Source organism: Oryzias melastigma, linkage group LG1, assembly GCF_002922805.2.
Source record: "Oryzias melastigma strain HK-1 linkage group LG1, ASM292280v2, whole genome shotgun sequence".
Lineage (NCBI taxonomy): Eukaryota > Metazoa > Chordata > Actinopteri > Beloniformes > Adrianichthyidae > Oryzias > Oryzias melastigma.
This window is the reverse complement of record NC_050512.1, coordinates 22,907,421-22,923,919: the sequence shown is the minus strand read 5'-3', so window position 1 is coordinate 22,923,919 and position 16,499 is coordinate 22,907,421. Positions and strand designations below refer to the sequence as shown.

General features: G+C 38.6%; 1 protein-coding gene across 1 annotated transcript in view; it reads left to right on the top strand.

Annotated features, from left to right (window-relative positions):
• The window catches only part of LOC112157370 (nuclear factor 1 X-type), a 114,971-nt gene that overhangs the window by 72,687 nt on the left and 25,785 nt on the right, over positions 1 to 16,499 (top strand). Inside the window, exons 4-6 of the mRNA XM_024290070.2 lie at positions 14,694 to 14,756; positions 14,866 to 14,940; positions 15,112 to 15,235. Coding sequence (XP_024145838.1) covers positions 14,694 to 14,756; positions 14,866 to 14,940; positions 15,112 to 15,235 — 262 coding nt within the window. The remainder of the gene's footprint in view (positions 1 to 14,693; positions 14,757 to 14,865; positions 14,941 to 15,111; positions 15,236 to 16,499) is intronic.

Below are 16,499 nucleotides of genomic sequence, written 5' to 3'. Positions count from 1 at the left end.
ATGTTACTCGCAGTTGGAAGAAGCTCGGTATGAAATGTTGAAGCAGTGCAAATCTAGTAAATCTTGTTCTAGGCTTTTTCTTTCACAGCTCTAATATTTGAAAGACTTGGTGTCAAAGAATTCCTTTTGGGGAAAAATAAAATTATTAATTTCCCCTTAATGATCACTTTTCAAATTGTTGGGACACTACCCATACATCACTATCAAATCAGAGTCCCTGATTGGTCAAAGTTCAACTTGTTTAACTTTGCACTCAATGGCCAGACATGTTGTACGTAGAGGCCAAAAACTGGCTAAACCTCTTAAGACCGGTGCTAATATTTGAACTATTTCTTTAAACATTTAGTCACAGGGCTAATATTAACCATAATGTGATGTCCACTCATGTGGATGCCTTCTGCTAAGAGGTTAAAAACTTGCCTAGCTACACCTGAACACCAGAGTTTTGAGCGCATAAGCCTGAAACTCACATATGCGCAGGTTTACGTAGTCTTTTCTCTGGAAGTGGTCTCTTTAATGTCCATTTGCATTGACTTTTTCATTGGAAGTGGTCACTTGAGGCCGACTTAAACGTAGCACAAGAAAGAATCTATTAGGCCCTGATGGGAAACCTTGAGGTCTACAGATGACAAGTAAAGCTTTTCAAAAACACAAGCAAGTTAAATGTTTTTTTATATTTTCACATAGGAGGGAAGTCAGTTGAGAAATATTAGAATGGAAAATGAAATGACTATTATCAAGACATGATATGTTTTAAATGACTTTATAATGCATTTGAAATCAGTATTTCATGGAAATTAATGACAGTAATCATTACTTGGATTGCTTCTGGTTGCAGTGGACACTTTTGACAAAAAATGTGCTATTTATATTGGACAAAACATGCAGAACTTTTGGTTAAAAATTGCAGTACTATTTACTAAAAAAAATATCTTTAAGGATCACATTGGTCCTTTTTATGGAAAGTAGTCAGTGTTTTTTGAATTTGTCAGTGTTGAGTTTTCGGTTCAGAGTGTTCTTCGGGTGAACATTTAGCTACTGGCTGATTTGTAATGATTGACAGATTTGTTTTAGCAACGGTACCTGAATCTATTACTGAATCCAAGAGCAGCAGAGGCTTTGTAGTCGTGATATCAAAGAAGTTCAACAGAATTAGCTTTGAATTTGTGTCTATTCTCTCGCAGTTTTCCTGCACTGACTTCTGGAGCCAACAGAGAACCACACAGACTAAAATATGCACCAGTGTCAACCTAAATGCATTTTGACATGGGATTTATTGAGTGAACATCTGCACATGTCAAAGTTTACTTTAATGCCTCGTGTATTCTGATATTGTTGTGATTGGCTGGAACTTGTTCACACCCCTGTTTAAAGACACACACACCCATGCGTATAGACTTTAAAAATGTTTGCTTAACTTGCTCTGTGTTGAGCTGTCTGCCTGGCATCATCCCCAACTCCGGTGCCAGGGGTCAAGGGTGACTACTGCTTGGCAGCTCGAGCTCCGTGTTCCTCGGTTCTTCATGGTCATGTGTGTCTGTGGCTTGTCAAGTTGACAGTGTAATGTCTTTGATCAACTTCACTCTCCAGGAGTTCTCTCTGTATGCCCACTATGTACATTTCCTTTAAGTTCCTCACTGTACTGTACTGCTTGGCAGCAGATTCTCTCCTACTTTGTTCTTAACATCCTGAATGTTATTTTTTTCTCTCCTTTTGATTCTTGCCTCCCACTGTCCTCTTACTTTGTGCGTCTCACCCTCCTTCTGTCCTCTTGGCACAGATCGACATGATTAAGTCTCTTGTATTGTTTATATTTCCCAGTGAGATGCATATTGTCGGAGTCCAGCCCACTGAGTGCCGCACTATGTGCTGAAAGAACCGTCTCCAGTACTCGTCGTCTGAAACAATCTGTGTTTTTTGGAAACTCAATAAACTAAAAAGCCTCAGACTTAATAAAGAGAAGCAGTTTTACTAATTGGTATACTTTTTTTTAAATATGTAACTTTATATTGGAGAATTTCCCTTCAGATGGCTGTTGTGCTCCCAAAAGAATAGCGATGCTTCTGAGAAAAACTGAGATGAATGGATTCTCTCTTTATTTTCATAAATCCATTTCTCTGAGGCAAAGAGCTTAAGTGTTCCCCTGTAATTGGGCTTCCTGGTTTCCAGTCCAACACACTTTCTAACTGACTTATTGGCTCATTCCTGTCTTCATAAAGTGGCAGATTTGGTTTAAATTTTCATTGGAATGTTCCTCGGGAGAAACGGGCTTGGCTGCTGGAAAAACGTTTATCACTTATCTCGGTGGTGCTTTTTAGAGGAGGTGGCAACCGTGCACGGTATCACTTTGAGACTGTCTGAGCATGTGTGTGGGTTTGTGTGTTAAGGATGTTTTCATTCTCTTATCAGTGTGTCCTTGACTGGGCTAGTGCAACATCCTTCCATCAGTGTAATTCACTTTCTTTTATGTATTTTGAAAGGAATGCTAAGGAGAAGGGTAAAAAAAAAGGCACTCCCTAAAAACTCAGAACAAGTGGAGTGGTAAATATTAGGTAAATATATAAAAAAAAATTGATCTAAGCTTAATGGTTCAATTATTGATCCATAAAAATAGAGATCGATCTAGCACATAAAGCTAAAGCCCGCTAGCTTGATGCTAACGTTTAATAGAATTTTCCATAGGACGGCTAATGCTAATTCTAGATCAAAGTAAACACACATTGCTGACTAAATTAACATCTATATTTATTTACAGGCATGATTTGTCCAAACTGTTTCAAAGTAAGCATTTGTGGTCTAAAGCACGGGTCTCCAAGCTTTTTCTTGTGAGAGTCACAAATCTGTTTTCTTTCCTGATTCAAGGCCGGAGTCGGTTTATAGGATAAAAGAAAAAGTGTAACAATCACATCCTAAATATAAACATGTATGGTTTTCCAGAAAGCCACACATAGCCAAATTTTAAAAAGTTCATATCTGTAATCTGCACAGAAAGGAAAAAAATTAAAACATTTTAAAAATGAAATCAGTAAAAGTCTGTCCTCTGTTGTCATAGTTTAGTCTGCAAAAGGGTGGAATAAAAAGTCACGTTTTATGTGGGTCTCGGAGGCCCAAATCCGACCCACGGGCCGTAGTTTGGGGACCACTGGTTTAAAGTCCTTTTTTTTTTTTTTGCTCATTCTTTGCTTATTCTTCTGGAAAAAGAGTATTACTACAGCGTGAGCTCCATCTAGTGGCCAAACTGAAACGCCCTCCAGGAGGAGCAGAACAATGTTAATGTTAATGATTTGAAAATTGTTGTTATAGCTTTTCATTTTGAGAAACCATGTAACACTGTATACTCTTATCAGTAACATCAATAATGTATTTCTAAAAAAAAACTGTCTAAATGTGTAAACTATGTAAACTCTAAATTGAATTGGATCAAATTGAATTGAAAGGATCAAAAGAATCTGGAAAAAATACAAAAATCGTAAATCAAATCGATACCCAGCCCTAGTAAATTTGCCAGCATGGGACAGAAAACACCTGGAAGACATTTGAAGTGCTGAGCTGACATGTGGTTACATTTGAAGATAAAGTTTAATTTAAGAGACACCCTTCCAGCAAAGGGACAAGGCTGATGGTTACCTTAACGCACCCCTTTGCTGGCCAGACAGGAAGTACATGTAACAGCTCCAGCACAAAGACCTACAGTGTGTATATAGGCCAGCAGGAAAAAGGACAGGGGGAGGAGAAGTCTCAACTCAGGCCCTTCCCTCTCTTGCCAGTCTTTTACTCAGCTTAGTCCTCCTGCTTTACTTTTCCTTTCCCAAAGCGTCTGTTTGCAAAGCTTCTTAATCTGCTATTTTTTCAGCTTTGCGTCTTTTTCTAAAGTTTTTTTTTTTATTCCTCCTTTAATTTTTTAAATTTACATCTCTTTGCTTTTCTTGTTTTCTTATCACTCCCAGACTCTCTTTGTGGAACCACAGATTTAATATGAAACAGTTAACAAATCCACCAGTCTCATTAGTATCCATATCTTCATAAAAGACTAGATTCAAAAGTATGTTCTTCTCTTTGTTTCTGTTTCTCCTCCACGGCCTGCACGTCTCCACAATCTAGAGAGTGAAGTGTGAGCTTGCTGGCTGAGATGCCTGGCCCCAGGACTTGTTGCTTTATTTGCATTTCACTATAGTCTGAGTGTGCCAGGAAATCGCCACCTGGTGGTTATAACCTCCAACCGCAGCCGTCCCCTCTATGTGTGTGTGTCCAGTGTTTGTGTCATGCAGTGTAGGTAGCAGTGGGAGAAAGTTAACAGCCGTTTTCCTTCCCCCTCCCCGGGCTCCCCTTCTCTTTTCCCTTTCCGGCCTTTGTGCAGCTGTATTTATTTGGGCTGGATTAGGGCTTTGCAAAGACACTGGCCCTGGATACGCTCGGGGCCCCCCCCACCCCCCCTAGTTGACTCCTTTAAGCTGAGTAGAGATGGAGGGTGACAGGATAATAATGCTGATGTCAACACCACTTACAGGACAGTTATATCAGTATCAGCTCAGTAGGAGGACGTTCACACTCTGTTAGGCTGGGTTGTGAACCGTGCTGGGGGCCCCCAACCTCGGATGCACTCGCTCGCGCACGTGTTGTGCGCTCAAACTGCTGCAGCTGAAATATACATGAAATGTTCTCACAAATAACACAGTTTTAAACTCACACGAACACGCATCTGCTCCATAAATTCAGTGTCTGTACACTTTTCCAAGATTTTTTTTTTTTTTTTTGAATTTGCATTAATATTATTACATGAAAGTGTGACTAAATTCAGCTTTAGCGAGCCAAGTCAGCGACACTTCCTCTCAGTGCCTTATGTGCTTTCTCTCCCCGACATGTGTCAACTGGAGTACGTTTGTGCAAGTGTGTTTTTGCATGTTTGCATGCATATTCATGCAGGTCTGACAGGAGACGCTCCCTGCGTTTGTTGATCGGTTACTTGCACCTTGAATCTTAATTTCCCATTATGACTGACCACAGACCAAAGTTTACCGCAGATTTTACCTGCGTATTACATGCAAGTGCTTTCTAGACAATTCAAGAAAAAGTAAAGTCTGGCTGTGCAAAAAAAAAATGTTCAAAATTATAGATTTTTAAAAAAAAAGATTTTATATTTTGTGGAAAATAGTCATATTCCGCACATTTATAGGTTTTGTACTTCAAAAACAACAATGGTGGCTTCACAAAGCACACATATTGGGTGAAAAAAGAAAAGGGAACCATGTTCCTGGGTTCCGTAGAGTAATTGAATAACATTACTGAGTACTTAATGATCCAGAAACCTGCATCCACAGAGCAACAAGGTGAGTTTGGGGTTAGGAGGTGAATGGAGACAGGGAGGAAGGAATGAAGAGAATAAATAAGGTTTGGGGCAACATCGGCACTCGGCCAAAACACCTCCCTCCTGCCCTCCACACACAGCAGCGCCACCTTCGCAGATTCACCCATTCTGCCGGAGCCCTCACACTTTATCCGCATCCTTAGCCGATTCCTTTACCACTTATGTTTCTGTCCCCATCCTCCATTCTCTAAAGCCTCGGTCCCCCTCGCCTTCATCCTTTGTCCCCCAAACTCCTCTTTTCCTTCCACATCTCTGTTTTTTCTCTCCATCTATCCCTTCATCTCTCAGCGTTTCTCTCTCTTGGGTCTTCTTGCTGTAGCGCAGTGCTGTTGGCAGCGCGTGGGCGCAGGCGGCACACAGACGGGAGCACAGATGGGCAGCAAGCTGTGCAGGGCGGCCAGGCACACCTGCTCCACACACACATGCGCACACACATGCACAGATACACACACACCAAGATGCAAATACACACATTCAGAGCCCTACTCTGCCACCTCACAACACAGCCGGCCTGCCTGGCACCGGGGCAGTGTGATGCAGGAACACAAATACACACAGACACACATGTTCATTTACACACACAGACACTGTAAAACAATTACTCACACACACACCTAATACATACATATATATGTACTCTTAAATAACTTCAGGGATAGTAACTTGTACTGATGGAGCATTTTGAAGCAAATAAGGATGGTAAAGGCCAATCCGGCACCCTTTCTATTGACCCGGGTTATTAGAAATCCATCCTGTTCATCCTGAAACAAGGAAATAAACCTAAAAAAAATACAGAGACAAATCCATTCTTCTCCTTATCCATATATTTAACCCTCCAAGCAGAGAGATATGGGAAAATAGTGGCTATGTTCAAATTCCTTCACTACTCACTATATAGCGTTCGCCATTTTGAAGTGCTGTCTGAATCTACAATTCCTAAACTGAGTGCCCTAGGAATTTCCTAGAGGTTTTTGTGAAAAACCAGTGTGCAACAATGCCCCCTATATTTGCAAATATAGACCACAATGCATTGCGTTTTAACAATTTCTGAAAAAAATTTGTTTAAATGTAATTTTAATCTTTTTTTTCATCATCACAACACACATCAATAGACATAAAATGCTCTTATTGATTAGATTTTCACTTTGTGAAAACAGTGACGTCATACTTGCCGTTTAAAAAAACAGTAGTGACCATGGCGTCCAAATTACTTTAAAAATTAAGAGTACTATAGTCCTGTATTATGTATTTTTTAGTAGTTAGGGATTAGACATAGTTAGTGTCTTCAAATCTGGGAATTATTACCACTCGATGATGTCATTATTACAGTCGTATATGTTAGCGTGTAGCTGCCAGCACTTAGAAAACACATAACATCCATTTTATAACTTTAAAAAAAGTCTTGCAAAAACAGGGAATTTTACATTTACATGTAAACGTCTTTGCTTTAGAGCAAAGCCACGTGAAGAAATGCATTTTTCCTCTGCGTCTCAAGTGCGATGTGGACACCTTACTGGCAGAGGAATACCGAGCCTGATGTCGCTACAGTTCCTCGTTAAATAAACAAGTTTGGACACGGCTAAAACTCCAATTGACCTTAAAATTGGAGAAATAGGGAGGAGCAGTAGGAGTAGGGAATGAATTTAGATTTTGCCCAATATTATTAAGAACTACTGTTGAGGGAAAGAAATCCTAGAAACTGATAAAAAGAAGAGTTAATAGAAAATTACTTTTGACATTATTGTTACTGTTTGTACATTATTATTCACTTTAGTAGTCAATTTTATTTTTAAAAAATGGCTACTTTGTAGACTGAACTTAGATCAAAGTTTGTTTCACAATATTTCGATTTTTTTTACTGCTTTTTTTGTTTTATTCTGTAATTCCAGAACATATTCAAACTATTTTTAGCTGCTGTTTTTATTTTTTTTCGCTTATGAATTTATACATTTTGCATTCAACAGAGAAAGACACTGAAAGGTCAAACAAACACTGGCTCACCACATGGGATGTTTTTAGGACAGAAGCTTTGCAGCTCACATTCACAACAATAAAGACTGAGCATGTCGCCTATGCCTTCAAGTGACAAAAAAATATGAGTAATACGAAAAGGAACCTGAGTATATAGTTACACATAAATATATAAATAAAAGCCGGAAAAAAAAAAAAATAACCTCCAATAAAAGAGCTGAGTGAACATCTGTGTGGGATAGCTGGGGGGATTAGGAGGGTTTGGAACATTTTAAGCGCATTAAGGATTAAAAAAAGGTCAGAATGTTTAGCAACATACCGATAAACCTCTTAAGCGAAACCCAATTGGGAGGCTGTACCACGTTATCCTGTGTTTTGGGGAGGAGAGGAGAGGGGGAGGAGGAGGATAGGGAGGGGGGAGTAGTGGAGCTGACATTTGTTCCAACAAGAAGGGAAATCAACACATTGTGGTGTTACACACATGCGTACTCGCACATATGGGCATGATGTGGCTGCAGGCTGCACACGCTGACTTGTTGGGTTGTGTCACACTGGGAAAGTGTTTGGCTTAACTGTACCATCACAAAGGATTTTTTTACTCTTCCAGACAGGTTTGACCCTGTGTTTTTGGTTTTATGGTAAAGGGTGTATACTTATATAGCTCTTAATTACATTTATTAGATAAAAAGCATCTATAACCACCAGGGGCAATGTGGGGCAAGGTCAAAGACACTTTGTGGGAACCAAACTAGCGATCCTCCAATCGAAGGTCAACCGCTCGACCTCTGACCATTGCTGGCTAAATGATTTAAGCAGTTATGGAATGTCTTTAAATGTAAGATACCTTATTTTTCTCAATAGAAGTTGTTTTTTTGTGTTGATTGGCTGACTTAAATGTGATTTTCTTTTAATAAATAGGCTCATTATTTTCTCACTGACAACAATTAGTAGGCACTGTAACCATCTCTCTGCTACTGACAGCAATGCACAACAAGAAATGTCTGTGTCGCTTTGGAACAAGCAAGTTCAACGGATTTTATGATTTGAACTTTTAGTGATGTTCTTCATGCTCTGGTTATCTTAATTGCTCACATGTTGTGCTAATATGCCTGATTACTCCTGTTTTATGAAGCTAAATAAGCATGAATGTGTTACAGTAAAGAAGCGTTCATATTTTCAATAGATTATTGTTGTCTGCAGTATTATTTGTCTTTCAAGATGAAATGTCTCCTCTCAGTCCAGCATTTAGTTATTAACATTTTTCCCAAAAATGGGACTTATAGGATCAATCGATTAGTATTTAGTTGTCTGCTGTGATAGTTCAGGAAAATCCCATCATTGTGCAGAGATACAAGATAAAAAATCTTTAATCTCTTTGGAGCATAATATGTCACAATTGGTGAAACTTTTAATCTCAAATTGAATCAAAACCTCAGAAATATGGACCGAATGTTAAACTGTTTACAAGGGTCAATCTGCAAGGATAGATGAACCATTGCGAGGAGCAGAGCGAACTCAACACAGAGCGGTGTGTCCAGACTGTGATGAGTGAGGTTATTTTAGTGGTGGAAAGGTCATGGGATTTGCCCCGGAGCCTGTAAAGAAGTTCTGCAATCAGCAACAAGTGACAGCAGCAATCATTAATGTACAACCGCAAACATCCTTCACAGCTGGACCCGACCAAAGCAGAGTCACACTCCTCTCAATGACCACTCACACTGGTATAAACAGCAAAGGCTGAAATGTCCCTTCTGTTCGTCTTTCTGAACTTCTGTTCTTTTCACTTACTTGTTTTGGCGTCCCCATAAATAAAGGACATTGGAACTGAAGAGAAAGATAATTTCCTTGACAAGAGAAAGAGGAAACCTTAAGGACACGAGTATTTTTGCTGGAAAGTATGAATAAGATTTGTTTGTCAAAAAAATTTTCAGTGTTCTAAAATCCTTGTACTTTTTAACTTTTGCACCCTAGATAAGCATTGTAGCTCTTGTAGTACACAGGTCAAGAGGTCAAGATATGACTGGACGATTGGTTTTGGTGAGAATAATGTGGAACTTTCTTAGAAGCTCCATGTGTCCAAAAAAATAGCAGCGAAGAAGTGTCTATCATGGAACAAAGTTTGAAGAGAAAACAATTTATGAAAACAAAAAAATCCATCAATCAAACAGTTCTGCTTCAAATTGGGTTTTTCTTTCTTTTTTTTCTTGAGGATTGGTGGTTGTAAAGAAGGCAAAATTCAGTCTACCAGAGGCAGGCATGTGGTAAATTCAGTAATTTGACAAATAAACTGAGACAGAAACAAGCAAAGCCAAGGTTTGGGCAGAAAACCAAAAACACAAACAACCGCAAAAGGATGACAGACTAGAATAATGGCAAGACAAACTAAAACATGGCAAGAATCAACTGAAAGCAGAAAGATATACACTGAGGAATAATCAAGGGATGGAAAACAACTGTGGCGGATGCAAATCAAACCAGGTGTAAACATGAGAAGGAGCAGAAAGTCAAATAACTAAACAGACTGAATGAATGCAGAACTTAAAACACAGAAACCAAGTTTAAATTAAAGGACCAATCTACGATTTAGACAAGCAATTTAACCCTCTAGCTGACAGGAAAAATGACTCCAGATCCCATTTGTAAGTGAGTCAAAAAGTCAGTTTCAAACACTGGTGGTGTTGCTCACTAATCCTCTTTCATGCTGCTGTGTTTGGATTTACCTTAGCTCACTGTGTTCCTAAATATCCCTGTTTTGTTAATCTCCCTCCTGCTAATTATATCACACATGAAGTATTTGACCAGCGCCACACCTAACAGTCATGTTTTTGTTGTTGAAAACGAGTGGATTTGGATGTTTTTAGAGGGAATTTTCATTTACCCTTTTTGGTTATGGGACAAGAAATAAAAACAAAATGATTATTAGCTATAAAAACTGAATTAGTTGGAACAGTTTTCTGAATTTTTGGTTAGAAAACTTTGTTTTTCCTCCATTATTTGTGGATAAGTTATTTCAAACATGCATCAAAGTGAGATGGTTTTGGCACTCAGATAATTCTATATATTTTTATTTTTTGTAAAAGCGTTCCCAGTGGTCGTTTAATTATGATTATGTCGTTTTTAGACAAAAAAATGTCATTTTTTAGTTGTAGTTTCTGCAGAGCGACAAGTTCATTACAAATTCGCTTCCGAGTTGTGGGAACTGTTACCTCGTTTCCCATCATGCCTTTCTTCACACTCTCTCTCGCTAGATTACAGCTCCTCACACCCCACAACCTAACATTACTGGTGCAACTAAAATGGCTTTAGCCAGATGACAGCTGGATGAGGAAAACGAAGACGTACATGGATCTAGTTGTCTACAAGTGGATGCATCAGAGTGGAGTAACCATGACAATTGTAGCTTCTATGTCACAGCTCCAGGCTTTATCCAATGGCATTTTTTTTATCTGCCCCGGATTCCTTACAATTCGAATAAAGAAATGCTTGAAATGAAATTTTAAGTTTCATTTTCTTCATACAAGTCCTCCATTGTGAGAAAACTGGCACATGTTAAAAACACATTTTTCATTGGAGTAGATCTTTGATAATTGCGCTAAAGGAGCTGCAGCTCAGTGAGATTTTTTTTTTCTTTAAGTAAAGTATTATGGTTATTTTATACTAAAGATGGAAAAATGAGAACAGTCTTTTATTTCTGTGACAGTTCGGTTTTATCACTGAGCCTTTTTTAATACTCCGTTTTAAAGAGGAAGATGAGCTGGATGTTAGATTTGAGGTTAAAAATGGTTTTTGTTAGAGGTGGACGCAGCGGGGCGTCTGATGGAACGAGGGGGGGCGCAGGACTCTGACTGGGGTTGCTGAGGGGGAGGGCTTTAGGGGGCTGCGGTGGGAAGATAAGGGGCTGGATGTGCAGTTTGGAAACTCGACGAAGAGAGGGGTGAGGGGGTTTGTGGCTGCTGTTGTAGCCCACAGCTTGCAGAGCAGTGATAACCAGCAATCAGACCTCTGTCTTAACTCCCTCTCACCCTGTCCCCTCCATTTCTCAGTACAGCTGCGTGATTCACTGAACTGCATCAGTTGCCCTCATTTCAACTGAGTGATGCAGTGACGTGCTGTGAGCAGCGTCAACTGAAGGAAGACGCAAAAGTCAAAAGTTGAAATCTTCATTACCCAGAAAAATGGTTTTATTTTTGAGTCCTGGGAGGAACTTTGCAAACCTTTTAGACAGGAAGGCTCAGATTTTCAAAATAGAGGTTTTAAGGCTGTAAAACTCCTCTCTACACATTTCATACACTTTCCTCAAACATTACATTTTCACACTTTTCTCTCTTGCTTCAACTTAAAGTTCAAATCTTTTTATAAAAAAGAGTTCAGTATTAAATAATTTAGACAAAGATCTGATCACAATGAAGATTTATATATGTGCAGCTTCTCTGCATTGAAGACATGGCGTGGAAGACGTTGATTGATGATCACAAGCCAATCAGGACGCAGAACACAATGCACTAAAAAAAAGAAAAATACAAAGTTGTGCTGAAAAAATAGCAAGACAGATAGCAAGTTTGTGCATATGTATAGTATAATTCAATTAAAATGTGAGTATCAAATTCGAGTATTTTTACATATAGTTATATGGTATTTATTTTATCCCTAAAAAAATGTATTTACTTATTTTTTGTAAGTATTAGTAGAATATTGTGCTGTATATAGTATTGTAGATAGTGTCATATTGTACCTGTCTATCCTCTCCCATGTACCGGTACCTTAGTTCTAATCTTGTGGCAAACTTAAGACCACAGACAGTACTGCAATATAGCGAGGCAACATTTAATAAATATGTCGAGATTATATCAAAATGTTCTACAGTAATGTTTCGCCTACTTGGAAAATCCTCAAACACTTTTGGAAACATAAACTTAACTAATTAAAAGATGATTCCTTCCAACAAGTCAAAAAGTGTAATTTACCTGTAGACTTTTCACACTCTCGCAGGATTTAACCCTTTAACACCTTACGTGTCGCCGGTGACGCTTAAACACAAAATCTTTAACCTACAGTAACTTTTCAACCGTCTGAAGGAGAAAAGCTTGGCCGCTTTAGTAAATCAAGGAACATAAACACTAGAGCTCTGGTCTTTAATTGAAGCAACGGTTCTTTACGTTTGGTTGTCAGCTCGATTGTCCAGTTTATTGAAGAAATGATCGAATTTCTCTCAGGCGCCGTGATGGTACTGTCAGGCCTGAGTGTTGAGAGAAATGTGTGTACAGTGAGTCCTGTACACAACGACAAAAAAAAAAAAAGTCCAGGGAAACTTGTGCTGTTTTCTCCACAGCTTTCATTGGCCGTCACGTATGTTTACTCCAAGTGTGTACCTCAGTGTCGGTCCCTGCAGTAGTGCGAGTTTTAAATGTGTCTGGGTGCGTGCGTGCGTGGCACGGGCACAGCCACGTATGTTTTGGAGAGAGTGCTGTCAGTTAGCTGGAATGTGGCACTACCGCCAATGCTAAGATGGCTGCCAAGCTCTAAGATGGCTGCCAGGATTACACTCGGCCAGTGAGAGACACAGAGGAGTGAGAGATTCTGCAAGAGAAGCTCTTTTTTCATTTCTCTGCTCTTTCTTTCCTTCATTCTTGCTCTCGTCTGTCTCGCCTCTCCCTCTCTCTGTGGATAAGCGGTTCTTCGTAGGCAGACAGGTCTGTTATTGTTTCTTTTCAGTAATCTGTGGCTTAGTGTGGCTGCAAGGCAAGTGCTGCTGGCAGGAGTCTGTGTGCTCTGTTATCACCTACAGCTTGTATATAAACACCTTCTTCTGATAGTGCTAGCTAGCTACAGCCTAGCTAGGCATGAATGGGCATCCGTTTCTCCCTACAAGTCCTGCAAATTAAGACCAAACTGAACTTTCACTCCTACTATTAGCTTAAACTTCCACTCCGACCATCTTTTGACCCATTTTAAAAACCTTTCCTGTGGTCTCTTATGCAATTTTTAGCCAAAATCAAAAACCTGGTGTCATTATCTATAGTTTCTGCAAAGCAGGAGTAGTTCATTACAAATTTGCCTTTGAATCGTGGGTGGGAATGTTGGTATGGTGTAAGCCTGCCCACACTTCCCATCATCCCTTTGTTTACACTCTCCAGCTTGAGTATATCCCCTAAAACACATGTCAAAGTCAAGGGCCGGATCATTTTATAGTATTGTTATTTATGGCCTGATATTATCTTGCACTTATTTCTAACTTTCATAATTTTGACAAATTATATTTTTATGGAAAGTAAAATATTAAAATTATTTAATCCTTCGGTGACGCTTAAACACAAAATCTTTAACAGACTCTAACTTTTCAACGAAACCCTGTTCAGCCCCTCGACCTAAGGTGTGTTTTAGATTTTGATCCCCTGTGCGATTGACTTTGACACCCCTACCCTTTATCAATCAAGAACAACAATGTCGAGCAATATTGGAGCTTTTCAGCCATAAAGTTTTAGCCAAATGCCAACTTGGATGAGGAAAAGGAAGATGTAAATGGGTCAATCTGTCTACAAATGGATCCGTCTGAATGAATTGGAGCATTGGAGCCTCTGGCCTGCTGATAGTAGCACCTATACGTCACATCATACAAGCTTTTTCCAACAGCCTTTTTCTTCAGATTTAGAACGATTTGAATAAAGAAATACTCAAAAGTGCAGAAAATGCTATTTTGAGTCTTTAAAAGTTTTTTCTGGATTTCCAAAGGCACTCAATGACCACCACATGTTTAAATTGTAACTGAGACTTGTTTATTAAAACACCTTTCATTTTCATCTTATCAGAAAGAACTTTCTTCAACTTTATTATACTCTAATCCTTTAAATCATGTAGACTAGCATGCTCTACCTAATCATTTGATCTGCATATCTGAGTTTGCGTTTATCCACGGATTACAGCATGTATTAATGCATGAGGTAAAAATCAGAGGAAGGCGAGGGTGAGTGAAAAAGCTCGTGTGTGAAAGTCTGTGTGTGTAAGGTGCACTGTTTATGGAGGCTAAATCCCCAACAGCAAGAAAGTATTAAATGGGATTAGTGTAAGGGATATGATTGCCTGGTTAGATACTAAATGGTGTAGCAGCACAGTGGAAAACATTGCACTGTGATCGCACAGGGACAGAGGGGATATGGGAGTGATTATTCTTAGATACAAGGCTGTCATCCACAAATGTGTGAATTCACATATCGCAAATCCTTATTCTCTCTCACACCTTAAGTGTCTCTGTTTTTTGGCATCATGAGGATATGATTATTGTTGATCAAGTTTGCTGTTCATGTTTCAAGCGAGTGAACCAGATCCTAACCATCTGCCTTGATTTCCTTTTCTGATTTAGAATCTGGACAATCAGACAGCTCCAGCCAACAAGGAGACACAGACATCAAACCGCCCCCCAATGGTGAGTATATAAACACGTAGATCGCTCCCTATTGACATAAAAACTCAACTTTGTTCATAATGTTCTGGAGTTTCTATTATTTTAACTTTCTACCGCTCTTCCTGTACAGGACACCTGAGTTTTCAGGATTGTTTTGTCACTTCGGGGGTGTGGAATGTGGCAGAGCTTGTCAGAGTCTCACAAAGTAAGTTCAAAATCATATCCAATTGTTTTAACTTTTTGTACTTTTGATCCATTCAGTACATCAGTTTTGTGTCAAAATAACTTATATTTTTATCTTCTGAAAAATGTAACATCTTGGTAACGTATATTCAATATCATCCACTGATATTTATACATTTCCTCCCTTCTCCAGCTCCTGTAGCCACGGCATCAGGCCCTAACTTTTCGCTGGCTGACCTGGACAGCAGTCCCAGCTACTACAACATTAACCAGGTGGCTCTAGGGCGGCGCTCCCTCACCTCCCCTCCTTCCACCAGGTACGTTTTCCTGGAACAGGTTCTCCACGGACTGCGGTTGCAAACTGCACCGGCACGGCTGTGTGAAACTAGCACATGGTTTTATTTAACTAGAAGCAAATTTTGATAACGAAAAAGCGATTTTCTACCACTTCATTTGGGATTTTTATGTTATTTCATTTTTTGTAATATATCGAATAGCAGCACTGTCTTGCACAATCTTAATCTCTTACGCATTTCAAATTTGAGTTTCTGTTTAGTCTTACTTGTGCATCTTTTATTGTATATGGGCTCCTCACAAACAGTGAATCTGGCAACTTGTCATCTGTGAAAACTAAGAAAAAAAAGTGAGAGGAAAATGTGAAGTTTAATGTTGTCAGGCTGTAACCTGAATATATATATATATATATATATATATATATATTTTACCCTAATGCTCTTTTCAGCTGTTTTTGTTCTTTTTAAATGCTTGTCTAATACATGAAAAGTCACAGTTGATAAAAGAGGAAGTATTCAAGGTATTCCCTTTTTTTTTTTTAAGTAAACACTCTTTTAGATTTAGGGGATATATCCTTATTTCTAGTTGTCTTTCTGCTCTATTTCTGTCTCAGCACTATTAAAAAATGTGCATCTTATTTTCTCAAAAATACATGTGCATTACAATATGTAATTTTGTATTTTTTAACTCTGAACATTTTTGTTACCTCTTTGATTGTTTATGGGATAATTTGCATTGCTTATTTTTATTTGTTTGTTTGTTTTTTGTTGTTCTTGTTCGAAAAAAAAAAAAAGGATACCGTAAAACCATGATATTTTGAGTTCCTCCAGTACATTGCAAATTACGATGCTTGCCAATCCATAAACTCTAAGAACATTTCTCCATGACATAGAATATTTTAAGTGTATTCAATAAGTTTTATCTAGATTTTAGAAAAATTGCTTCAGCATTTCTCATATGTCAAACAAACAGATTTTTAAACAACAGATCTTGTCCAACTCAGGGATCAATCATAGTTAAATTTCAGATATTTTTAAAGTGTAATATTTGTTGTGTAAACTTGTATTTGTCAACATAATGAGGCAAATAGGGAGCTTATCCACTGCGTCCTTTATTAAATTGCCTGTTTTCTTTAATGCTTTTATTTTGAAGGAAAACTATTGCTTTGATTTTCTAATGTTAACTTTTTAACATGTTTGGGCAGACCCATACTGTAAATAGTTTTTTCTAAAGTCTTTTCCCTGAAGGGGAATTGTATTCGATGTGTGAGTGTGTTCTGTTTCTGGT